The sequence below is a fragment of the Ipomoea nil genome, unplaced genomic scaffold (assembly GCF_001879475.1).
Source record: "Ipomoea nil cultivar Tokyo-kokei standard unplaced genomic scaffold, Asagao_1.1 scaffold1043, whole genome shotgun sequence".
In the NCBI taxonomy this organism is placed as follows: Eukaryota; Viridiplantae; Streptophyta; class Magnoliopsida; order Solanales; family Convolvulaceae; genus Ipomoea; species Ipomoea nil.
The window spans coordinates 715,184-741,520 of NW_017617471.1; the positions used below are offsets into that span (position 1 = coordinate 715,184).

A 26,337-nucleotide genomic window follows, 5' to 3' on the forward strand; every position below is an offset into this window, starting at 1 on the left:
GGTGACAAAAACATACAAAAATATCTAATTTATAAGGATATTTTTCTTCCATCCATTGTATGTGTATTTTCAAACAAGTTGTAATACTCTTTCTTAGTACACCACAATGCCATATTGCCATCGGATTTCCCATTTTCGTCGCACCCTATTGATCCAGTTGGTTGCACATAAATTTTCAAGTTACGTTTACCTTTGTTTTGTATTGACAGTTCTATTATTGTACCATATAAAAATGGAGGCAAGTTGATCTCTTCATTTAATAAAAAAAGAAGTCTAACTCATTATTATTATTGTACCATAAAAATTCCAAGAATATTACGATTACGCCATGGAACAGAACATCCATATTCTTCCCTCCCCCGACAAGTGCGAAGACTATTGGAAGCACCAGTGAGAAAATATGGTGAGAGAGAGAATATGTTATTAGAAGTATTGCTACAGTAATGAGGTTGCTAGGGTTTTGTGTTTTATAATTTTGCTGAAAATTTCCGATGGAAATGCCTGGAAGACGATCTAATTATTCGTTGTTGAGTCAGATTCCGGACGATAACTTCCACCAGCTACCGAAGTTTACCGCTCCCGGAGCTGGTGTGCCAGCTTACGAGTCTCATTCAGGGGAGAAGAATAAGGCGAAAGGTGATAAGGGATTTGATTGGGACTTGATTGATCATAGAATGATTCAGTCGCAGAACCGGATCGGGACGCCGGGGTACCCGGCGTCGATTGGGCTGCAGAGACAATCCAGCGGTAGTAGCTTCGGTGAGAGCTCGATCTCCGGCGAGTACTACATGCCGTCGTTATCCAATCCTGATGCATCTTATGGACAGTTAAATGATGGTGGCGGCGACCTGAGGCTAGGTGGCGGCGGCTCTTCGTCGTCCAAGAGCTGGGCGCAGCAGACTGAGGAGAGCTATCAGTTGCAGCTAGCACTGGCGCTACGCCTTTCATCTGAAGCTACATGTGCTGATGATCCTCATTTTTTGGATCCCGTGCCCGACGAAGGGGCATCGAGGTCTTCAGCTTCAACTGCTTCAGCAGAGTCCATGTCCCATAGATTCTGGGTAAGTTTTTTCATTCTCTTATATTTAGTTTTATAATTTTCTGTTCTATACCATGATGACAACGAGTCAACAAGAATACGTGGTAATGACAAAACTCTGCACTTGTTTGGGTCCAACTTTGTGCTATCCAAAAGCTTTTTGGTTTTGGAAGTAAAAGAAGGGGCAGTTAATCTGGATTAAATGAAGATGCTGCATTATGCAGCAGCTTGAATGGTATTTATCACACTACCATAAGTCCATAACACAACCACAGTAACTAATACTGCAAATCTGCTAACAAAGGAATGTTTTGCATGTGCCCTAAATTTTGCTTCCAAAATATATGGGTCATCAGGTAAATGGATGCTTATCATACTCTGACAAAGTTTCTGATGGGTTTTATTCAATTCACGGGATCGATCCTTATGTGTGGACTGTCTGCTCGGAGCTGCAAGAAAATGGTCGCATTCCATCAATTGAATCATTAAAAGCTGCTGATCCCTCCATTTTACATTCGGTTGAAGTAATTTTGATTGATAAGCATAGTGACTCCAATTTGAAGGACCTGCAGAATCGGGTTCGTAGCATGTCCAATAGTTGCATCACACCAGAAGAGGTTGTTGAAGAGCTTGCAAGGCTAGCTTGCAACCGTATGGGGTGAGAATTGACTACATACTAATAAATTTCACAGACCTCCCCCCCTCCCCCCCTTCTTTTCCTATCGTTTTGTAATTAAGTTTTATTGCCTTCATAAGGGGTGCAACTTCTAGTGGAGAAGATGACTTGGTTCCTGTCTGGAAGGAATGCAGAGATGATCTTAAGGACTGTTTAGCATCTGTTGTGATTCCCATTGGTAGCTTGTATGCTGGCCTTTGTAGACACCGTGCTTTGTTATTCAAAGTATGTTTTGGTCAGTTGTTTTCCAACAATTATGTTCCGTCATGTAGTTGTGGATTAAATTCTTAAAAAAAAAACCATATCTACACCTCAGCTCTCTCCGAGCCAAGAATTCTAACTCTTATAATGACCATATTTTCATATGTATTTGAAATTTGATGCTACAGGTACTTGCTGACTCTATTGATTTACCTTGTCGAATTGCCAAAGGATGTAAATATTGTAACAGAAATGATGCTTCCTCGTGTCTTGTTCAGTTTGGTGTTGACAGGTAAAGTTGGGACCTAGAATGCTCTTTTGCCATCTTCATTCTTACACTCAAGGGATCTTTTATTTTTTGAAGTTATGTAGAGATGATGCATGCATTGCTTGTTTTGTTGGCCCCTGAGTTTTAATACGTCACTAGCCTGGAATCTTCTAAAGTCTTTGGAGCTTATTTGGTTTTGGACTTAGTGGCTTATAACATCTCCTGTAGCAGAAAATTTATCTCTTTTGCTTTCTTTTTGCCTGCCTACCTACGAGAGAGAGAGAGAGAGAGAGAGAGAGAGAGAGAGAGAGAGAGAGAGAGAGAGAGAGAGAGAGAGAGAGAGGGAGAGGGAGAGGGAGAGGGAGAGGGAGAGGGAGAGGGAGAGGGAGAGGGAGAGGGAGAGGGAGAGGGAGAGGGAGAGGGAGAGAGAGAGAGAGAGAGAGAGAGAGTGTGTGTGTGGGGAATGAACTGGAAACATAGAAATAATAGCAGAGGAGTCATAAGAAAAGCAGTTGATAGGTTGAACAACAGCATATGGTGTACATAATGTTTTCAGACACATGCATCTTTGCTTTTATTGGTGTTACATTTAGTACAAATTACATCTACTTACAAATTGGATTAGTACCTGGTGAAAGATAAAATATGATAATATGCTTTACCATCACAGGGAATACCTGGTTGATTTGGCTGGAAGGCCAGGATGCTTATGTGAGCCTGATTCGTTGCTCAATGGTCCATCTTCCATTTTGATTTCTTCACCATTGTGCTTCCCCAGATTCAGACAGGTTGAAACTACAACTGATTTCAGTTCCTTGGCCAAAAAATATTTCTCAGACAGTGAATCACTTCATCTTGTTTTTGATGATTCTTCCACAGGTGATAATATTTAATATACTTAGCTGTCTATGCCGACATCTCTGCAGTTTGTTACGGAGTATTTATTTATTTTTTAATATCTTTGGTTTTACTTCCATTGCCTTGTTACTATGCTTTCCTTTTTTCATGTTATTTTTTGTGGGCTTAGCTATTTCTTTCTCTTTTGCCAATAGATGACAAGGACACTCAGTTTCACATAAAATATATAGAGTTTGCTGCACTAAAAAAATAAATCCCCTTCCTTCAAGAAAATTTAAAATACAAAGAAATAAAATAAAGGGATAAAGTACAAAGAAGCCATCCAACTGTTTGAAAAACAGCAATTATGCCACCTAATTTGAATAAGCTCTAAAATTATGCCACCTAATTTGAATAAGCTCTAAATAAATCTATGGACCTGGTAAAATATTGCAATAAGCTTTTTTAGCAGGTAACTTACCGGTTGTTTCTTACCAGGATTGCCACGTGTAATTATTTTTAAAAAATTTATTTCCAAATAAATCCTCAGTTTCTTCTTTGATCTGCGTGTACTTCCCCCCACGGGGGAACGACTTCTTCGCACCGACTTCAACGGTGTACTCGCTGTTTGATTGGATCCCTATGAACTCTCCAAGCGCAGCCGACTTGGCTGCTAGCTGTCTCTGCAAGCCATCCAATGTTTGAGGGTATTGTTGAGGGGAAGTAGATGATAGCGGGTGGAGGTCAGAGCTGAGGAGGAGGCGAAGTATTTCAAAGAGAGAAAATGGCCAATATGAGTGACCGGCAGCGGATAGAGACAGAGAAAATGGAGATTTGATTTCTAGTGGCTATGCCTTATATTTCCGATGATGTTGACTTCGTCAATGATAGCAAATTCCGTGAACATTGTGAGCAGCTACGCTTCCGTCATGTGTTTCGTCACTCTCTTCGCTGTGCTTCTCAACTGCTTCTCCCCCTTTGCCATTAATGCCGGAAGACACAGTAACTTACACACTCTCTCCCTCCCCACCCCACCCCCCCTCTCTATTGTCTACAGTGTTAAGCTTGTTCGTTGACTAGTGCTTTGCGCTGATCTCACCGTATTCCTCTCTCTAAAATTTCTATGTATTTTCTCCTTATTCTAGACTTCTACATTGGCCATTGCACTTTTGCTGCAGTCTGGGCATGTTCTGGAGAATTTTTAGATTTGGTAGATGGCTCAAGTACACGGAAAATTTTATTTTAAAAAAATACATGTGGCAATCCTAGTAAGCAACAACATGTAGGTTTCCTGCTAAAAAATATAATAGCAACATTTTTCCAGGTTCGTAGATTTATTTGGAGCTTATTTGAATTGGGTGGCTTAATTGCTGTTTGCCAAATAGTGAAATAGTTGGATGGCTTATTTGTACTTTATCCCTAAAATAAAAGATAAAGAAAAAATTTAATCTAACTAATCAAAAAAGGGGACATTTCACTATCCAGAAAATGAGCTTTCTTGTCCATAAACAAAAGTAGATGTGCTTGACTTTCTTTATTATCAGTGCAGCTGACTTTCTTTTCCAAAAAGGAAATATATAAATAAATGACAAAGCGAATACCACTTATCTCCTTATTGAAGATGGCTAAGTGACAGACGGAGAGGACCTTGGTTAATGAGATGTAGATTTAGTTGAATGTGTATAAATTGTATCATTTTTTTTTTTTAAAAACACAAACTTCATTTATATGGCAGATATTTTTTCAGTTGTTAACATGTTGAACTATTCTAACATAACCTTTGACATGTTCAGCAATTTTTTTGAAAAATGAATGTTATATTTTTTAGGAACTGCCATTGACGGAGATGCTAGTGTTCCCATGTGTGCTAAACAAACAGACAGGAATTACATTGATAGAAATGGTTGTGTGCCTAGTTCAAGCAATCAAGATGAAATCTCAAGATTACCTTTGCCTCATACAAATGCTCAGAGAAAAGCTCATTATAAGGAGTCACAACATGTTGAAATATATAACCCTTCAAATGCCATCAGCCCACTGAACATTGGGATAGACACACATCCTCTTATAGTCCAATCTGACCCTAGGGTCGATAGTCATCTACTTTCACATAAACCGGGTAAGGAGCTTGGGCTTGATGTAGAAGATCTGGATATTCCCTGGACTGATCTTGTTCTAAAAGAGAAAATTGGGGCAGGTAATCCCTTCTTCTGCCGATCTCTAGGACACTAAAAGTGTTGTTTCTTATACGGAGTATATTGTTGGATGCAGTTACAGTTTACTATCCCCTAGGAGTTTGTAGCTAACAATATAATTTGCTATTTCCAGGTTCTTTTGGTATAGTTCATCGTGCTGATTGGAATGGCTCTGTAAGACCTTTATCCTTTGATTGTCATCATTTGAAATTCATTTATTTTTATATATCACTTTTAGCTTATCTTGCACCTTGAAAATCACATTTACATCAGACATTATCTTAACTTATTTTTATCATGCCTGCAATTTGTTTTTACCTCTGGAAGTGCTTTCTTTGAAACTTCCTTTGCTGATTAAATAATGAGTTTGCTAGTAATTCCAAAAATCATTTATCATTCAGGATGTTGCTGTGAAGATTCTAATGGAGCAAGATTTTCATCCAGAGCGATTACAAGAATTTTTACGGGAGGTGAAGTATTAGTTTGTGACTTGTCCCACACCTCTATTACTTATTACTGGTTAATGTTTCATAGCTAATTTTGTTGATCTCATATTTGGTTTTGTTCAGGTTGCAATCATGAAACGTTTACGGCATCCAAATATTGTACTTTTCATGGGTGCTGTTACTCAGCCTCCAAATTTGTCCATAGTTACAGAATATTTATCAAGGTTTCAACTTGGGACTTCTTCAGAAGTGTTCCCTCTTATCAGTAGTTCAGTACCACCTTATTCTAATTGACTGATACAAGTGAGTTTTTAAAAAATATTTCAGAGGTAGTCTATATAGACTTTTGCATAAACATGGCGCAAGAGAGATGTTGGATGAGAAACGTCGGCTGTCTATGGCTTATGATGTGGTATGCATGAATATCTGTTTCTGTGTTTATGTCTGACTATATTTCTGTGTTTGGCTAATACCTTGATATCATCTTTTACAGGCAAAGGGAATGAATTATCTTCATAAAGGCAATCCTCCAATTGTTCATAGAGATTTAAAATCCCCAAATCTTTTAGTTGACAGGAAGTACACAGTGAAGGTGAGACGAGAACCATCATTAATGTATTGTATGTTTTAACTCTTATGATGACTGATGAATAGCACATAATTTGGTGAATGTGTTAGTCTGAAGCCATTTATTTAGATGGTTAATTTTATTGTGTGGTTTCAACACTTATTTGCCTAACTTGACCGTATGACTGAAAATTGCTGCACCTTAAAGAATTAACATTCTTATTTGACTGTTTAACTCAAAAATCCACTATACTTGATATACCCAATTACCCATGTCCTGCTTCAGTTTTCAACTTTTCATGTCACTTTTTTAGATGAACTTTGGAGATTTCATTTCTTTATATTATTTTAAGCTATAACATGCATTTTACACAATGTTTTCATCAGGTCTGTGATTTTGGTCTTTCCCGATTAAAAGCAAACACGTTCCTTTCTTCAAAATCAGCTGCTGGAACAGTAAGTTCTTTTTATTTATACATTGTAATTTGGTGCTATGAATTCATATAAGGAAATTCTAATGTCCTTTCTTTTGACAGCCTGAGTGGATGGCACCAGAGGTTCTACGTGATGAACCATCTAATGAAAAATCAGATGTATACAGCTTTGGTGTGATACTGTGGGAGCTGGCAACGCTGCAACAACCATGGAGTAATTTGAATCCTGCCCAGGTTTTTATTTTATAATTTTATCATAATTGTTAGTAGGTGGAAGGTGTTCCAATATTGGGATTTTTCAATATATACAATTATATAGGTTGTAGCAGCTGTTGGCTTTAAGTGCAAGAGGCTTGAAATACCACGTGATTTGAATCCTCAAGTGGCAAAAATTATTGAGGCATGCTGGGCTAAGTAAGTTGATATTCTTTTTATGGAACTTCATTAGTTTTCAATTTCATTTACTTTTCATTAAGATCGATCACTGGACGATTGCAGTGAGCCTTGGAAACGTCCTTCATTTTCAAATATAATGGATATGCTGAGACCATTGATTAAACCTGCTACTACACCTCAGCAAGTTCGTACAGGCGTGCAATTGCTTACATGAATGCCTGAAAACTTTTTAAATTGTGTAACGGCACATGGTATTCATTAATTTTCAAGTTGTTGGAGGAAGACTGCTTTGGTTATGTCAGGTATGTGGCATGAAATCTCACACTTAAAACTTCAGTCGTATCATGTCCATTTCCTATGGTTATTGTTTGGTTGGTCTCCAATGAAAAACATGGTGACTTTTGATGTTTATTGATTTGCACACTAGACATGCCCTTGTTTATTTGTGATGACCAATTACGAATTAGTTAACTTGATTTCATCATTACACTGTCTTGGTATTATGCCGAGCTGTTAGGAATGAAGATGAGACATGTTTAGGTTTAAGATGCATGACTTATAGTCTGTTAGTTACCTATTAGAATTATTACCACTTTTGGTCTCACTCTCTCTACTATAGAGATATTTTCACTTTTAGTTCCCAACTATCAATTCAATTACTTTTGGTCTTTCACCTTTCAATTAACTAAATTTAATCCAAAATCATTGAAATGCCTTCACTTTCACCAAACTTTACCCTTCATATGAGGACATTTTGGACTGAATTTCTCAATTTGGTTGATTTGAAAAAGTTAAGGGACCAAAAGTAGTCAAATGGATAGTTGAGGGACCAAGAGCGGGAAATTAATTCTTCTTTTGAGATTCCAGTTATGACATGTACATTGCTGTGTGTTTTGCAGGCTTGTTTGCTTGTGTAAATAATAGTGTTTTGGACTTCAGATAGCCTGTTGTGAAAACTGATTTTTTACATAGTTCAAGCAGAGCAGCCAACTTCTTTGTGTAATCTGGAAGTGATTCTTTGAATGTTAGCAATCAAATATTTTGTACTTTTGTTTGGCAATGGTTTTGTATTAGCTATTGTAATTGAGTGTAGTAGGGGGGATACATGCTGGAAAACTAAACCCACATAGTCATTCAAAATGTAGTCAATTCTGGTTTTATGCTGATTATCCTTTTCAGTCTTCCTAGTTAAAACAAACTAGGACTGTCCATTGATGCTATTGGAGTAGCAAGGTCATCAAATATGAAGTAAGTCATACATATTAAAGAAAATTATTAAGAAAAAGATTGCACTTGAATCCCGAGTGCTTCCATCGCCTCCGCTTGGATTTTTGGTGAAGGAGTTAAATTGTGGGATGATTGAATCTTGCCTTCTATGGTTGCACCGTATTGAATTTTTTAAGGAGGGTAAATTGTGGGATGATTGGATCTTGCACTCATATTAAACGACTAATATGTGTATTTGATTAATTAGCTTTTTGTAACAATTTATTTATTATTTTAAAAAGTTAAAATTCAAAAAGCCGTTCAAAACAGTTTTTTTGATCAGTTTTTTGAAAAAGTTATTTTGCATGGAATTAGTTATTAGTCAATAGCTAATTTACCAAACATTTTTCTACAATGCTATCAACTAGTAAGTCATTTTGCATGTAATACGTTATTAGTTAATAATAGTTAATTTACCAAATATTTTTTAAAAATAAGTTAATGCTATCAACTAGTTAAATCTATTAACCAATCAGCTAATAGCTATTTACTAAACACATTTACATATTTACCATAACCTTAAACTCCACCTGACAAATTGATGAACCTCCTACTTTCAGCCAACGGTTCAGTTGACAAATCTGCAGCCTCTTTCACCATTGTCCTTATAATCACCAAATTAACATTTCTTTATACTCTTGATTGTTAATTCTTATTCAAAAACATACTATATGGAGATTCTCCAGAAAACAATTACATGAAAGAATAAAATGAAGTTTAGCTGTCAGACAAATATGAAGAAGTTGTCATCGGTTGTGATTATTAAATCAATTATTACAATATTTTTTGGTCATATAATCATATTCGAGGCACAACTTTATTAGTTAGACACAATTAGGGGTCGTTTGGTTCACGGAATGTCAGATTACCTTAGGGAATGTTAGATTGCTGGGAATGTTAGATTCATGTGTTTGGTTAAAATTGGTGTATGCAATATAATCATGTTTGGTTTAGGATTATCTTTTATACACTATAATATCCCTAACATGTTTTTATATATTTTAATAAATTTAAAATTAAAATAAATAAATAAGATAACGGTACATATATAATTGCATGATTTTAAAATATTAACTAAAATCTTGAACTTGAGTAACAAAATTATTTTATATACTAACATAATAACATAATAAAAATAAAAAATATATATAATTACAAAAATAATTATATATATATATATATATATATATATATATATATATATATATATATATATATATATAAAATAAACTAACATAACCAATGTTATCTTACATTACTTAAGATTCTGAAGGGAATCACATTCCTTCAAAATCCTATGTGGAGGGAATGTGACATGGGAATGTTAGATTCCCTAAGATAATATGAACCAAACACTGGAATGTGAGCTTTGGAATGTCATATTCCCTTGGTTATGTTATATAACCTGAACCAAACGCTAGGGGGCGTTTGGTTCAGGTTATATAACATAACCAAGGGAATATGACATTCCAAAGCTCACATTCCAATGTTTGGTTCATATTATCTTAGGGAATCTAACATTCCCAAGGAATGTCACATTCCCTCCACATAGGATTTTGAAGGGAATGTGATTCCCTTCTAAATCTTAGGTAATGTAAGATAACCTTGGTTATGTTAGTATATATATATATATATATATATATATATATATATATATATATATATATATATATATATATATATATATATATATTTATTATGTTATGTTAGCATATAAAATAATTTTGTTTCTCAAGTTCAAGATTTTTGTTAATATTTTAAAATCATGTAATTATATATATGATACCGTTATCTTATTTATTTATTTTAATTTTTAAATTTATTAAAATATATGAAAATATGTTAAAGATATTATAGTGTGTATAAAAGATAATCCTAAACCAAACATCATTATATTACATACTCCAATTTTAACCAAACACAGGAATCTAACATTCCCAGCAATCTAACATTCCCTAAGGTAATCTGACATTCCGTGAACCAAACGACCCCTTAAAGTAATTCAAAATAACTTTATAAAGAGTAAATACCCAAAATGGTCCATCGACTATAGCTAAATTCACAAATTGGTCATCGACTTTCAACTTCAACCAATTAAGTCCTTAACTTTGCAATTTTAACACAATTTGATCCTCTGTCTATTTGACCATTTGTTGACTGTGATTTTTGAGGATATATATGTAATTTCATGGTCCATCGTCGGGTTTTTAAGGTTCCGATTGCATTTCCAGACCGCGTTGTTACATTTGAATCCGCTGCCGAAAGCAATCTACCAAATGCGGTTGCCTTTCTTCATCCTCCCTTTGGATTCAATGTAGTTGAGTTCGTACTAGAGCAAAGAAGATGACGTGTTTCCGAACCGGTGCAACGTCATCCTGGAGTCCTCCACGTGCTCCGACGAGAGCTGAAGGTTTTTCTGGAGATCGTCGATTACGGTCAACAAATGGTCAAATAGATGGAGGACCAAAGCGTGTCAAAATTGTAAAATTAAGAATTTAATTGGTTGAAATTAAAAGTCGAGAACTAATTTGTGAATTTAACTATAGTGGAAGGACCATTTTAGGTATTTACTCCTTTATAAATTATAACCTTTGCTAGTAACCGGCTCGAATCAAACTTATACGTACAGTGGTTGAACCCCCACGCCACACTTAAGCCGCCCTCTCCTACGCGCGCTCTATATATAAACACGTTACGCGCTCTGGCTGCGACGCTGCACTGATTCTATTTCCGATCAATCAGAAACCTGAGCTTCGATCCAAGTCGTGTTACCAGTTGACCTCCATGGTTTCACCCGCCAAAAGTCAATTCGGCTCTCTTAGCTCTTAACTTTTCGTTTCTTAAATTTGATTTATAGAAAGATTTAGTTTCGTTTCTTACTTTTTCTTTTTATAGAAAAATTTAGTTTCGTTTCTTAAATTTGATTTGCTGTAGTTCTCGTTCAAATGCCAATGTATTTCCTCTTTCTCTCTGTCTTTAGATTTTAAACGGAAGATTTGTAGTAATTGTTGTAACGTAGCGTGAACTAGGGTTAGGGCTTTTTAGAAAAGTTGATGGAGATGAAGGGTTCTCGTAGACCGTTTGACGGGCCAAGAGTTGAGCCGGGGCTGAAGAAAGCGAGGTTAGCAGAAGATGCTGCTCCCGATCTTAGTTCTAGCGGACGGGGTTTTATTCAGCAACGGCCGGTCAGTTCAAGATTTCAGCATAGTGACAGAGGTGACGCTGAGAGTAGTGATTCAGTTCGTGGGCCATTTCCGCCACAGCAGCATCACGAGCTGGTCCGTCAGTATAAGGCGGCGTTGGCTGAGCTCACGTTTAACTCCAAGCCAATAATTACCAACTTAACTATCATTGCCGGTGAAAATTCGCATGCTGCCAGAGGGATTGCGGCCACTATCTGCACCCACATTCTTGAGGTGATATTTTGGATTTTAATGCATTTTTTCATTTCCCAATCTCGTGCTATATTTCTTTATTTGTATGGAAAGGAGATTCTTTTACCAAGAGTAGAGTAATTGTCTTCTATTTCTGAATTATTAGAATGGATTAGATGAGCTCGGTGTAATTCAAGTTCCTACTATTTGAAAGTTAAGATGATTGTTTTCCAAAGTAAAGAAATTTTGTGTTTTTTTTTTCATGGCCTTTGTCAAGCTTAAGTCTTGATTTCCGATGGTACTTGTGATGGCATGTTGTCTTGTTCTGCAAAGTTGCATCTTTTCATTTTAAGTTAACCCAAAAGCAATGGTTCTTTAAAAAAAAATCCACAATGAGGTTGTTATTTCTCCACAAAGAATGATACATTCAATTTCCATTCTTCCTTGGAATCTATGCCAAAGCTCTATGATTTTCTGTAATGTAATACGCATAACCACATTGGTCCTCCGCGTTGCTAGCTACTGTTGCTTTATTTTAATGTAAGCTGTTGGGACAGAGAAAGGGTGGATTTGGTATTGTTTGAATGTAAACTGATCTTTAAAGAAAGTTGCTTGGATAAATGAATTGGTTTCGAACCTGATTTCTGCATAATTCAGACGGTCCCTCATATTTACAGAAACAGCAGCAAATCATCACTCACTCGTGAAAATTGTCTTCTACTCCTGGTTGCGCTGAATGGACAAAGAAGATTTATTTATCTTTGGTTGTTCCATAAGGCTGAGTTGAGTTTGGCAGTTTGCTTACTCAAGGAACTGTCAACTATTCTAGATTGTTAGCACAGGAAAAAGGTTGGGGCTTTACTTTTTCTTGTCAAAGAAAGCAAATGAAATGCATGTATTTGCTTTCCTTCTGTATTTCTATTGAGAGTTGAGACTGTATTTAATTCTAGTTTTGTAATTAAAGTCAGAAGTATGTTTCTGTTACTTAATCCATCTCCTTACCTTCTAAGGTGGTATTATCATTTCCTTGCCAGTTTAGTAGTTGGTGTGTTTTCGTAGTGGTGTTGGTACTTTCAAATTTCAGCCTTTCAGGATAATTACTTCACTTGTGTTATGTTACTCTGTATTAAAGAACACTTTTCAATTAGATCCATCATCCACTTCTCTTCCATGATGCAAAATTTCCGTTATTTATTTGTAATTTCTACTAACGAGTTGCATCCCAATTAGTTTTTAATTGAAGGGAGTTTGTATTTGGTTGAATAGCTAAGTATATCAACCCATTTCATTTCATGTGGACATGTGGCTGTGATCTTGATGTTTAGTCTATTGCTAGCATTACATGCCTATGTTTTTCTGCAGGTCATCGGTTTTTTGCTTTGACTTTTTCTTTTGTTTTTTTTTACCAGATCTCTCTCTTTCATGTTTGATTTTGCTTTAGTTCTTGTCTGATCTGTCCATTGGGCCTTCTCTTTATTAGTTGATGCTGTAATCATTTGCCAACTTTCATTAATCTAGCTGCGGGGAATATTTGGCAGGTTTCTAGTGAGCAAAAGCTGCCATCTCTCTATCTTTTGGATAGTATTGTGAAGAATATTGGAAGGGATTACATTAAACATTTTGCAACCAGGCTTCCTGAGGTTAGATTTTAGTTTGCATTGAAATGATTACTACCCAGCTTGCATTCTCCCGCTTTTCTTATGTAATCTTCTTCCATCAAGAAACACTTTGATGGGCATTTTGAACTTTACCAAGTCAAGTTTAATCTTTAAGAGAGGAAGATAACATTTGAGGATTATTGCTTTTCCCACTTTTACTTGAGCATAACCACAAACTAGTAGTATTTTACTATTTTGTGAAATTTCTGTCATTTGTTATTTTCACATAAATTTTTTTCTACATCTAGGTTGACATGAGTAACTGTTCTAGGTTTTCTGCAAGGCATATAGACAGGTTGACCCATCAATACATCATGGCATGCGACATCTTTTTGGCACTTGGAAAGGGGTTTTCCCTCCACAAACGCTTCAACTAATAGAGAAAGATCTTGGGTTTACTACTGGGGTCAATGTTTCAACTTCTAGAACTGAATCACAGTCTTCACGCCCTGCACATAGCATTCATGTAAATCCCAAGTATTTGGAGGCAAGGCAGCGAATGCAGCAGTCAACTAGGGTAAGAAGCTCAATTTTGAGAGTTCATGTATTCTGCTTCCAAACAAATATTTAACTCTTTATGGACCTGATTTTCATGTCAATTATTATTGCTTAAAACAGTAAAATGGTATGAAAGGTGATTGATGGCAGTGGTGTATATGTATCTTTTACTGGAGGTGACTATAGTTACTGTTTAAGTAGAACTTCCTACTTAAGATCTGCCTCTTCTTAGGGTTCACTTTAGATCTTCAACTGCTTTCTGATACAACTATCAAGCTTTTGCTTACTATTTTTGCTTTCTTGCCTTCTCTTACAAAATTTTACATTATTCTTCATTTGTATTGTGTATTGTGATAAAAGACCAAAGGAACTGTGGGTGAGATCAGTGAAACTCTCAAAATCTCAGGTGAGGGTGTTGAAAGCCTGAACAGAACAGCTAGTGTTAGTTTCATTCCTAGAAGATCATGGGTGGATCCTTCTATTAAGGTCATTTTAGTGTGTTTTGTAGAAAATTTATATGGTGCAACTGAATCCATGTATAGCTTATTTATCAGCAACATACTATTATTATTATTATTATTATTATTTTTTTTTTTTTGGAAAATCAGCAACATACTATTAAATTGTGGACTTACAGGGAGAGTTGAATGAGCCTGTTGCTGAATATGGATCTACAGTATCAAAGCATCCTGACATGGGTGTGGGAAGAATGAGTGGACAGGTCAAGGAACAAGTACTTGATAAACGTTGGCATGATTTTTCCAGCAAAAGCAGTGGCTATGATCTCAAACATGAATTTCAAAACTACCCCTCCCACAAATCTGCAAGTCATGATGCATTAAATAAGAGCTGGAAGAATTCTGAGGAAGAAGAGTATATGTGGGATGATATCACTTCAAGAGTACCCCATGCAACTAAAAGCTTGGTGAAAGATCATTGGACACTAGATGATTCTGGAAGAATGGTAAGTTTGTCAATAGGAAATCTGTGGAACTTTTGCTCTGATGCTCTGTATTTGGTTGGTGCAGCTATTTGCTCTCTGATATGTCATATGTCAACTAGGCCCCATCTTCTCTTCCCTTGCTGCTCAGATTCTCTATCCCCCCCCACCCCCTATCTCTTAAAAATTTTGGGCTAGTCATTGACAATTGCTTAATTGTATCCTCATGTTCACTTGCAGGATTTGGAATGTCAGCTTCAGAGATCACAAATCATGAAGGAAATTGGATTAAACTTTGATAGTGATACTTCGACTGATTCTCTTTCCACAGAAAACAAAAGGCAAGCATCTTTTGGACATCAAGTATCATCATCGTGGTCAAGAGAACCACATTCTTTTGATGGAGGAAGACATCCAGACTCTGCTAGAAATATTTCAAATCATTCTGAAGGCTATCACAACTCCTTCAGTGGGTTATCAACTGCTGCAAATTCCATTGGCAGGACATCTTTCCAGCCACGAACTGGGACAGTTCCTATAGGATCATCAAACAACGGGCTCTCCTTGAATGCAGCTCCAGAATATGCAGGCCTTATAGCAAAACAAAGAGAGCCTCGTCGAACTGCATCTCCCTCTTCACACTCAACAATGCACCAGCGTTCACCATCACCATCAATCTCAACACACAGTTCTAGTCAAATAACTCGCAAAGTAGGTGATCGAGACCAAACACATACTATATCCCAGGTGGATCCAAGAACATCTCAGATTCCAAGGTCTACTTTGGATCCTCGCCAGAAGTTTTATCAGGAATATCTGCCAACACTCTCTCGGAATGCCCATTTGGATATTTCTCAAAGACGAGTTCTTCAAGGGAGGAATAATGTTTCATTACCTGAGCCTCTAGCATCAGAACCCCAGGAATTTGAATCTATCCATCAAGCCGAGAAACCAGTTGTGTCTGTAATTCCAGGTTATACTAAGCCCTCGGTTACACAGAGTTCGTTGTCAAATGCTTCCAAGCATTCAGGTGCTGAATCCCCTGGGCAAGCAAGTACTAGCAGTTTGTTGGCTGCTGTCATGAGAAGTGGTATATTGAGTTCTGATACTTTGGTTGGCAGCTTACCTGGATTGAATTCTCAAGATAGTGTTAGTCCTCCCTTACCAAGTTGTTCTTCTCCTACCCAACCTGTAGATATTCCACCAAATGTGCCATCTTCAAATGTGACAAATTCTGCTTCTAATCCAGTGTCGAGTCTTCTAAGCACCTTGGTAGCAAAGGGATTGATAACTGCATCAAAGACACAGTCCCCAACTGCTGTTGAGTCTAAAATAGCTCCTCAAATTCCAATTCGAAGCCCTCCAACTGTAAGCAAAAATTCAAGTGTGGTTTCTTCAGTGCCAGCCTCAGTAAGCCCTTCTTCATCTAAAGCTGAAGAGCTTTCTAAACCTGCTACTAAAACTTCTGACATTCCTGCCAAATCTGCTACAAGAGAGATAAAAAATCTCATTGGTCTTGTGTTTAAGCCAGATGTTATACGGCAGCCACATCCGATTGTTATAAGTGAACTTTTGGATGATATTCCACATCAGTGCAGCATGTGTGGTCTTAGACTAAAGCTCAAGGAACAACTCGATAGGCATTTAGATTGGCATGCATCTAGAAATCCAGATATGAAGCTGTTGAATAAGGCTCCAAGGAAGTGGTATTCAAGTTCAGCAGAATGGGTTGCAGGAAATGGCAGCTTCAATAAAGGGTCTTGCAAAATAATGGAAAGCAGTGAACCAATGGTTCCGGCAGATGAAAGACAGTGTATATGTATCTTGTGCGGCGAGGTTTTTGAAGATATTTTCAGTGAAGACAGCAATAGATGGATGTTCAAAGGAGCTGTTTACATGAGTTCTCAATCTTTGGGTGACAATTGTGGAAGTGCAAACAAAGAAGGAATTGCTCTGGGTCCTATAGTCCACAAAAACTGTATATCTGAAACTTCTCTTCATGATTTGGGCCTTGTTCAGGATGTTAAACAGGTGAGTTGTTTGCTTTATGGACTTGCAAAATTAACAATGTTTTATGGAAATCACGGTCTCTTCTTAACAATTATCTAATTATTTCTCTCGGAAAGCATCTGTACGTTAAACCAATTCTGTTTATTGTTCTCTTTCAGGAAAAGGACACATGATATGATGCTCCCTCCAATGTAGAATTCAGGAAACCAGAAATTTCAGGTTTTGTTTAAATATATTCAGGTTCTATCCATTTTTATTTGTTGGATATATAACGCAAGTTAGGCTTGTCCTAGGTTTTGTTGTAAATGCAAGCAAGCAGGAAAAAAAAAACAAAAAACAACTATATGCCATTGTGATTTGTGAGCCATCTTTGCTAATTTGGCTGAGGTTTCTGTTACATGTTTCTCTCATCTCTCTTGTCAAAGCTAAATTATACCTCCATTTCAGCAAGTGCTGTTAGTGGCCGAACGAAAAACGCAAGCCGCAATACCCAACTCAAGGAATATAATGGATAATGAGCTTGCAAGCACCTTACCCTTCTCAGAGAACCAACTTTCTACCATTGCCATTTCTGCAATGTGGTTAAAGTTTGTCACTTTCTGCCAAAGACAAAAGTTTTCATTTCATTTCATTAGCTTCTGATGTTAAGTTTAACCGTTTTGATCTGTGGATGGCACATGCAAGAGATGCCATGAATGTTGTATTTGAGAAGAGATAACAACTTCTTTGCTTCAGCCAACAGATCAACTAAAAAAATTTGCTGTCTTTAAACTCTTCCAGTTGGAATGGCTTCTTTCTTTCTTTCTTTCTTTCTTTCTTTCTTTCTTTCTTTCTTTAATACCTTAGTGGCAATGAAACTTTAAAAAATGAGTGCACGCAGCTTCCATACCATTTGTGGATTCAATAATGCATCCAGCAGTTTTGAATAATGGCCTTGTTTACCCTTAGTTCGACGGCGTTGGAATTAGTTTGGCGGAGGAAAAATAATTTAGGAATTAGCAATTAGCAATGTGATTTTTTTTTAAAGAGTTATTCGCTCAAAACGACATCGTTTTGAGTAAATAATCTCTTTAAAAAATGGCGCATAATGTATAAGCAGACGGCTAGGTGGCCTAGGTGTCCGGTTGCGTAAAAGCTAATTTCTGCATTGTTTGAGGCGGTCGGGCGCCGCCTAGGCGCGATTTTTACAATATTGCTTGAAAAACGTTTTAATTAAACATTTAAATGTATTTTTTTAACTCAACAATTTAGGACAGTTGATAAGTGTAATGTAATTGTAAGGAGGGTGCATGATCATGCTTCTCTTGAGTAAAAGTTAATATTTTGCTAGTACGTTTCTTGCTGAATTTGTATTAATCTAACAATATTGTATGTAATAAAATTCATTTTCTTCTTAAATATTTTAAAGTACGATCAAAACAAATTCTGATTTTTTTTTTTTTTTGGGGGGAGGGCGGGGGGGGGGGGGGGTGGGGTTGTGAGTTAGGGGAGTGGGAAGTGCAATGGTGCCTAACCAGACCGTAGTTAGGATTAAGATATTGTTATGTTGGAGTGGGATGAGATGACAATAATGGAATGTTGTCTTATTAACATCATTTCAGCAAAGAATGGGGCTAAGATAAAGCAGCCAAATCGCCATTATTTGTTGGAATCCACACAAGTCAACTGTGGGTCTGTCCATCCTCCAAAAGGGAATTTGACATTGACCCCTATTTTACTCCTTTGGATTCCTCCCCCTCTCCACCCATTTTTTTTTTTAATTTTTATAAAGAAAAATTCATTATACCTTGGTTAGTTGTTGGAGTATGATTCTCGTATTAAAAGACGGGTTTAATTTTTATCAATTCTTTCGCGATAAAATCCGTCAGCATAGAATGAAGGTACACCTTTAAATAGTGATTACCGAATTTCCTCATCACGAAAAAATATATATATATATATAGTAAAATTTACCTTCTATTATAAAGAGCTTCATATATTTCTAATATGATTACACTTTTATACATATATATATATTTGGACATATATTTTGAACATAAAATTTTTACTCTTTTATCACAAAATCATAACCTTCTGATCTTACAATTCACAAGTAGTTCAAGAACTTTAGATCTTACTATACTTTTGATATTGTTATAATCGATTTTTATGTATATATATATAAAGTCCTAAATAATTCAGGGTTTAGGCTTGTTCTTCTGGGTGTAGATATAGTCCAAGTGAGCTTCTGCAACCATCCTTCTATTGAAACAAGCTTCATCGTTTTCCTTGCATTCTTCCAAACCCATCAGCTGCAACCAATCAATCAATATATATATATTAGATCCATATAATAATAATAATAATAATAATAATAATAATAATAATAATAATAATAATAATAATAATTTATTAAAATATTCTTACAGTGGCCATGTCTTCTTCTTCTTCTTGTGGGTTCAAGGTTGGAGTTGCATGACCCATCTCACCTGCTACCTCTGTTATCTTCTCATCTGCATATATACACACAGACACATATACAGTGTATATATGTGTGAGTATTATTATTAGTACAACATATACGTATATGATTATATTTGGTACAAAACATGTTAGTACTGATACTAATTGATATTATTAATTAATTTAAATAGCATATATGATTGTATTTGATACGATGTCGATTGACACAGGAATCAAGAAAGGGGAAAGAGGGATGAATATAATCGATGAGTTAATTACCTTGAGATTGAGGCAGGCGACGAGCAGATGTTGAGTGCTGAGATGAAATGAGCAGAATTGCTAATAGAGAACACAGGAAAATAAGAGAAATTTTCTTCATTTCTTTCTTCTTTCTTTTCTCTTCTTTTCTTAGCTTGGAGAGAGAGAGATGGAGAGAGAGGGGTATATGAAGGTTTACTGATCTGAGCAAGGAAAGGAGTAGTTGGAGTTGTATATATAGCCTGAATTTGTAGAAAATGTACATATATAGTGACATGTGCACTTACAAAATTATATCAAAACAACGCACTATTCTATATTTCAATTTCAATTTTAGTCATATGACTATAGGGGTCTTGTTAATTTCAGTCATTGACTTTTAAAAGTGTTAATTTAATACCTTAACTATGCAATTTTGTCAATTTTGGTCACCCTCCGCTGGAAAATTTTATTTGTTAAAATAATGAGAGTATTTTGATCATTTCACGTCTCTTTTCTTCTTCCCAGGCGAGTCCATCCCTTCCTCTCCCATTTCCGGTGAATGCAATGAACTAAGATGATGGGGAAAGGAGGCTTGATGATATTAAAGATAGGGTTTAGAGGGAGAAAGAACACCGGAAACGGGAGAGAAAGAGATGGACTAGCCGAAGAAGAAGAAAAGAGGCGTGAAATGACCAAAATACCCTCATTATTTTAACTATTAAAATTTTTCGGTGAAATTTGACAGACAATTTTGCCGGAGTGACTAAAATTGACAAAAAAATGCATAGTTAAGGTACTAAATTGACACTTTTGAAAGTCAGGGACTGAAATTAACAAGACCTCTATAGTCATATGACCAAAATTGTAATTTCCTCTTTCTACAAACAACGAAATATATATACTCCGTGCATACTTTCAGGTAGTGATATTCATCACCAAAAAATAAAATAAAATATATAAATTATTTCTATTATCGTTTATCTCCTTTATTGCAATTTCCGCTCTTATCCTAGAGACTAGTAGAGAATAAGGTAAATTGTAGAATACGGCTCAACTGATCTACAAATCCTAGATACTAATACATTAATATCATAATAAAGTCAAATCTATACTTAAAAAAAAAAAAAAAAAAAAATTCTTGGTAGGATTATTTGAACCTCTGTTGTCATTGATGATAATGGTCCTGTGAAGATGCAGGCCTGCATATGAAGATACGTTGTCCTTATCTGTGTGGTCCACGTTCACGAGTACATCCATGCATGCATACACGAGATTAGGTTTATTTTTCAATCAAAAGAAAACAAAACAAAAAACGTTGTTTCAAGGTTGTCCTCTCAATAAATAACACCACAATTTTAAGTCAAATTTCGAATTGAAGTTTGATTATATTCTACAAAATTTAGTATTGCTTAGATACGTAACGTTAGTTACTTGGAACTTCGTTCTATCTTGATCTTGATTGCTACCCAACAAGTCATCAACCATAGTCCACATAGAGAATTTCTATAAATTATCAATTTGTTCGATCAAAATGGTTAAGTAATACATATTAAACGATATGATCATAACCCTTTTAATTTACAAAACAAATATTTTAATATATTTTGTTACTCGGTCTTAAAAACAGTACGTTAAAACCATTCCTTTATCTGTTTAGTGATAATTACTTATTTTTATTTTGTATCAAGTTCTTTAACACTTTTCATACTTCTAATAAATTTGGTCCGCATATTTTATTTCGAAATAATTTTTTTTTTTTTAAATTGCTGTAAAATAATTTTTTTTTAAGAGTCAACTAGTCAGAGGTTTAGACCTGCATGCTGCTATATATGGCAGACAGCTGTTTTCAACACTATGGGTCCAATGAATTGAAAACCATATATTTTCTACAATAATATATAATTATTTCTTCCAAGCTGCATCCTTAATTGTAATTTGCTCCTTTGTTTTAGTGTTTAAGTCTTCAAAGAAACTTTTAGATCAGAGTTGCCATCTTATTAAAACTCTATCATGTATGTTAGTTCTATTGGTTATAAATCACTGTCCAAAACCTTTTTTATTTGTACAAAAACTTATCAATTAAGTTTTATGAGTCGTTATCTAATGGCCAAATAAGAATAATATATTTGGGCAGGTCAATTGGTCATAGAGATGAAAGTTGGAAAGAATGACCTGAGTCTCACCAGCGGCAGTGAGGGGGTTCCTTGTGCGCTTGAGTTACCAATTACCATGATTTACATCCTCCCAGATATTCTGTCGGGCCGGTTGCGGTGAGGGGGCTCCATGCGCGCAGTGAGCAAAGGTTTAGCCTCTGTGCTTCATGTTCAGTTGAGTTAACATGGTTTACACCCCTCCCAGATGCTCTGTCGGGCCGGGGTTGGAGTTCAACCTTTTGGAAGAAGAATAATATATTATGGCCCCGTTTGGTAAAATATTTAGTTTATTAGCCAATTTTAATTTGGCTTATTTAACCACTATTAATTGTTTGACTTAGTTAAAAAATTAATATAATAAGTGTTTGATTAATTAGTTTTTTGTAATTTCAAAATGCTAAAATTCAAAAAACTACTAAAAACAACTTTTTCAATTAGCTTTTTAAGAAAAAATTATACCAAACAATTATCAACTAACAGCTAATTTACCAAACATCTTTCTACAATCAGTTAATATTATCAACTAGCTAGTTATACTCTCTAACAACTATCAGTTAATATTATCAACTAGCTAGTTATACCCTCTAACAACTATCAGTTAACAATCATTTACCAAACAGGGCCTAAGTGTATGTTTACATTTCGTTAAAATGCTTTACTTAGTGACATATTATTTCTATCATTTTATTTACTAAAAGTCATTGCATTTAATTATCTGCATCACTATATATAAGAAATTGTAACCAAATATCTTGTGGTTTGATGACATCATTGTTGCGCGCTTTCCATAAGGATAATCTAATTAATGGATACCCGCATGGGCAGTTCAGTTGGTCACATGGGTGAAATTTGGAAACAATGATCCGAGATCGAGTCTCACCAGCCACAGTGTGGGAGCAACCTCTCGAAGTGAGGGGGCTCCTTGTGCGCAGTAAGCAAAAGTCTAGCCTCTGTGTTCTATTGAATTATCATGAGATTGGGAATTCAACCTTTTAGGAACAATAATGTACCTAATTAAAGAATAGTTTATTTTGGAATGTGAATATAATGCCATAAATTCTTGAGTGCATACTTTTTCTTTCTTTATTCTCTATTGTTGAATTATTCATGAAGCTAAGGTAGTCAATTTTAATAACACTAGCTAGATAGATGGAATTGTTTCATTCTCAAAATAGCATCATGCATGTGAATAGGGAAATACACTAGTGCCCAATATGCCTAGCTACAATAATAATGGAGTGGACCATATAGTGGTTGACCTCATGCGAAGTAGATATATATTGTGAAACTCTTGTGACATTCAATTCTCTAAGGTGGGAAAACAACAAACTTGTGCAAAAGATAAGTTCACACCTAGTCTATTTTTGTAGGTAATTTTATACAATATTATAATAAATTTGTTTGGGTTGATCTGATCTCATTCTTTAATATGGGATTTTTAATTTTATTCTTTATTTGATTGCGTGGTTTGTTGAGACTTGTTATCAGATTTTAATAATTTGATAAATTTTGTTGTCGATTGATACCATAATTTCTATTGTTTTACTTCACTACTGAAAATTATTGAATTTTCGATCACTTGAAAGTAATCTTAAATCAAGTTCAAAGTAAAAAGTGGTCAGAAATAACAACAAAGATTTTTTCGGATACCAAAATGGTCGAAATAAGGGTTTCGACATGATTTAAGATCACTTTCAGGTGGTCGGAAATTCCATAATTTCCAGTAGTGAATTTGCTGATAATATAATGTTAAGGTTTTTACTTCTTTTAACGATTTGCATTGTCCCTATGGCTAAGAGTACTATGTTATTAGATAATATAATGTTAAGGTTTTTACTTCTTTTAACGATTTGCATTGTCCCTATGGCTAAGAGTACTATGTTATTAGATTTGAGACAGATTCATTTTGTTTCTGGTTGTAAGACATTTAATTTTATCAATAATATTAATGGTAGGGGCTGGTTTAACTTTGCATTAGGTCGGCCACCTTGGTGTGTGTGTTTTTTTTTTTTTTTGAAAAAGAATATAATATAGTTAAAAAATAATTACTCGCTCTTTTATTATTATGTTACAAATAATAATTAATTACCATACATACTATTTCAAGGGCTACCTCAAGGTTGTTGAATTAATTTGCTTGAAGGTTTTAGGCTTGCCTTGGACCGTTATTGAAAAAGTAAGCTAATGCATATCTATAGAGAATAGAATAGAGTGGTAAATTTTCTTGTCAGAATGTCTCTCTAATATGAATATGATTTACACGTGTAACTGTACTCCTCGTCTTTAGACTAAAACTATGTGGTCTAATGGTACTCGGGTTGAACTTTCATTTGGAAGATTGTAATTTTGAGCCTGAACAGATATTACAATGTAATAGAACCAGTACCATTCAAAAAAAAAAAAGTACTCCTCTATCTTTAGAAGATAAAATTAGTGTTCTAAAAATTGAGAAGAGTGGTTGTTCGGTGTAGCTAGTTTTTTTTTTTTTGTTTTTTTTTTTTAAATGGTTTTCGAAACTATTAAATAACATGGGAACTATATTGAAATATAATGCAACAAATAAATTTTGCAATATAATAAATAAATAAATAAATAAAAATGGTCGGCTTGACTAAAGTTTTAAAAAGTGATAAAATGAAAGAGATGGAATCTGCAAATTGCATGCAGAATTAAATTTTCAAACCATACACTTTTTGGACAATTTTTTTTTTTTTATATTAATCAAATACTTAAAATATTTTAATAACAGATAGTTTACACATGATGAGAATCAATGACAACTTTTTGTCAACTATTAATAATATATGATCATATCGTCTTCAAAAAAATAATAATTAATAATATATCATATTATTAGCATATATTGTAAATCAAATGCTTATCACTATATCAAAAAGTATAATTAATAGTATAGTGAAAGAGTAGCTTTATTTCCTTATAATAGCTGCGTAGCAGTGAACGCTAAATTTTGCTAGATTCTGCCCTTAAAGTCTCCGTCCAAAGCAACAATCCCCTCCTAACACCCGTCAACCTCGCCTTCCAAGCCATCATCCAACAATAAGTGGTTAAATGGATAAAACATGATACTTGTACCTGAAGATCACAAGTTTAATTCTTGTCAACACTCTTTTGGTCAAGTCCGTCGTACTAGATTTTTTTAGTGCGATTTACTACAAATTTTTATCATTGCTCAAAAATAAAACAACACATATTTTAAAAATCTAAATTAATTATAATTTAAACAGCTAACCATTAAGTAATAATATATAAAAATATATATGGGATTTATGGAGTGGGTAGCTGGCGTTTGGAAACATTTGCAGATGTCAAAAAGTGGAATTTTTGAGGTCCCCGTGCACACTACGACACAACAAACAAAACCACAAATAACATCTACGTGACGTAGATATATGTGTGCAGAAAAAATGTGGACTTATTGCTTTTCAGTATTTAATTTGTTTCCACAAAATTCTAAGTTTGAAAAGATGTGAATCACATGCATGCATGATGCATGCTGGCATGATAGATATTAGATATGATGTTGCAATATTACATATATATGATGTTGACAACGTTATTGTAATTAAAACAGACATGTTTTGCGTGCCTTCTTTGTACGTTGATGAGATTCATACAACACTCAACACAAAAACAAAACAACAAAAATAGTGATGGAGTGAGTAGAGCATGCATAATATATAATTCTCCTACATAAAATTCATGTGTTCGATTCTTGTCAATACTTTTTTAAATATTATACAAAAATAAAATTTATTCCTTGCATACTCTTGGCTGTAAACTTTTCTGTCACCGTATTGAAACTTGAAAGGATGCATGCCTTAAAGTTTCCAAGAAACACTAGCGAATAAGAATTATAATAAAGTTTGGATGTTTTAAATTTAGAACCCTATACAATGCAAATTAATTTAAATATGACTCAAATTTCGAACTATTCAAACTCTACTCAAATATGTGGAATTAATATATTATTGATACGATCTCATGTTACATCAATTTCTCAAAAAATCTTAAAATGACATATTGAACTCTTGAGTTAATTTTTGTGGTAGAGTTAAAATTTTGATATATATATATATATATATAATTGAACTAATCCAATCGAATCTAAGTAACCATCAAGCTATATATGATGTTTCATGTTTGAATGGTTTACTATCAAGTTATAATACGTTGAATGGCTTATTATAATTAGCTTCTAGAAATCATATCTTCAATAATAAGCTAATATGCTCAAACATATATACACTTCTCCTTCAAGGATTGTTGGGTCCCATCAAATGTCACTTCACCCTCGTATACAGGTCAACTAGTTAATCGTCAAAAAATAAATTCATAAATTTTGTTTTGTTAGCAATTACAAGATAAAGTAGTTATTTACAAGCATTTAAGAGCTTGTTTGCCAATGATAAATCCGCACTTTACCTCGTCCACTAGTCGTCACGTCAAGAATGGTGAGGAACCCTTTGGGGCAAGAATGGTAAGAGACCTCAGTGAAAACATGAATAGAAAAAATGATCCAGAATAATGGAGTTTGTAGATTATATCTTTTTGTGCGTCGTGCACGCATGAAAATTAGAGTCTGATCAGTGAGTCGATTGCGTGATTTGCAATTTACTTATTAAATGTGACTTCAATTCTTAATGTTACGTGCACATGTTTGTTTGAATTGTCAATTA

General features: G+C 34.9%; 3 protein-coding genes across 6 annotated transcripts; 2 read left to right on the forward strand and 1 right to left on the reverse strand.

The window, feature by feature from the left end:
• Positions 1-305: 305 nt before the first annotated feature.
• Positions 306-8,228, forward strand: LOC109182096 (serine/threonine-protein kinase CTR1-like). Of its 3 annotated transcripts, XM_019332148.1 has the most exons (17): positions 306-403; positions 537-1,061; positions 1,396-1,697; positions 1,778-1,940; positions 2,105-2,208; positions 2,855-3,063; positions 4,850-5,218; positions 5,350-5,390; positions 5,618-5,686; positions 5,786-5,886; positions 5,990-6,074; positions 6,156-6,254; positions 6,617-6,685; positions 6,766-6,897; positions 6,983-7,077; positions 7,162-7,361; positions 7,959-8,228. In XM_019332148.1, exons 1-16 carry the CDS (start codon positions 401-403, stop codon positions 7,271-7,273), a joined length of 2,478 nt encoding a protein of 825 aa, XP_019187693.1. In that variant the 5' UTR covers positions 306-400; the 3' UTR covers positions 7,274-7,361; positions 7,959-8,228. The 3 variants fall into 3 exon arrangements, with proteins under 3 accessions (XP_019187693.1, XP_019187691.1, XP_019187692.1); XM_019332146.1 differs by having other exon boundaries at positions 306-1,061; XM_019332147.1 differs by having other exon boundaries at positions 307-1,061; positions 1,796-1,940.
• A 2,733-nt stretch (positions 8,229-10,961) lies between these two features.
• On the forward strand, positions 10,962-17,605 carry LOC109182106 (polyadenylation and cleavage factor homolog 4-like). Of its 2 annotated transcripts, XM_019332161.1 has the most exons (7): positions 10,962-11,741; positions 13,238-13,339; positions 13,629-13,874; positions 14,493-14,819; positions 15,036-16,826; positions 16,964-17,024; positions 17,253-17,605. In XM_019332161.1, exons 1-6 carry the CDS (start codon positions 11,379-11,381, stop codon positions 16,976-16,978), a joined length of 2,844 nt encoding a protein of 947 aa, XP_019187706.1. In that variant the 5' UTR covers positions 10,962-11,378; the 3' UTR covers positions 16,979-17,024; positions 17,253-17,605. The 2 variants fall into 2 exon arrangements, with proteins under 2 accessions (XP_019187706.1, XP_019187705.1); XM_019332160.1 differs by having other exon boundaries at positions 16,964-17,605.
• A 1,232-nt stretch (positions 17,606-18,837) lies between these two features.
• LOC109181019 (putative phytosulfokines 6) lies at positions 18,838-19,733 on the reverse strand. Its single transcript, XM_019330767.1, has 3 exons — positions 19,527-19,733; positions 19,212-19,297; positions 18,838-19,096 (listed from the first exon to the last, which is right to left on the reverse strand). The coding sequence occupies exons 1-3, from the start codon at positions 19,624-19,626 to the stop codon at positions 18,983-18,985; spliced, it is 300 nt and encodes a 99-aa protein (XP_019186312.1). The 5' UTR covers positions 19,627-19,733; the 3' UTR covers positions 18,838-18,982.
• Between the last annotated feature and the right edge of the window lie 6,604 nt (positions 19,734-26,337).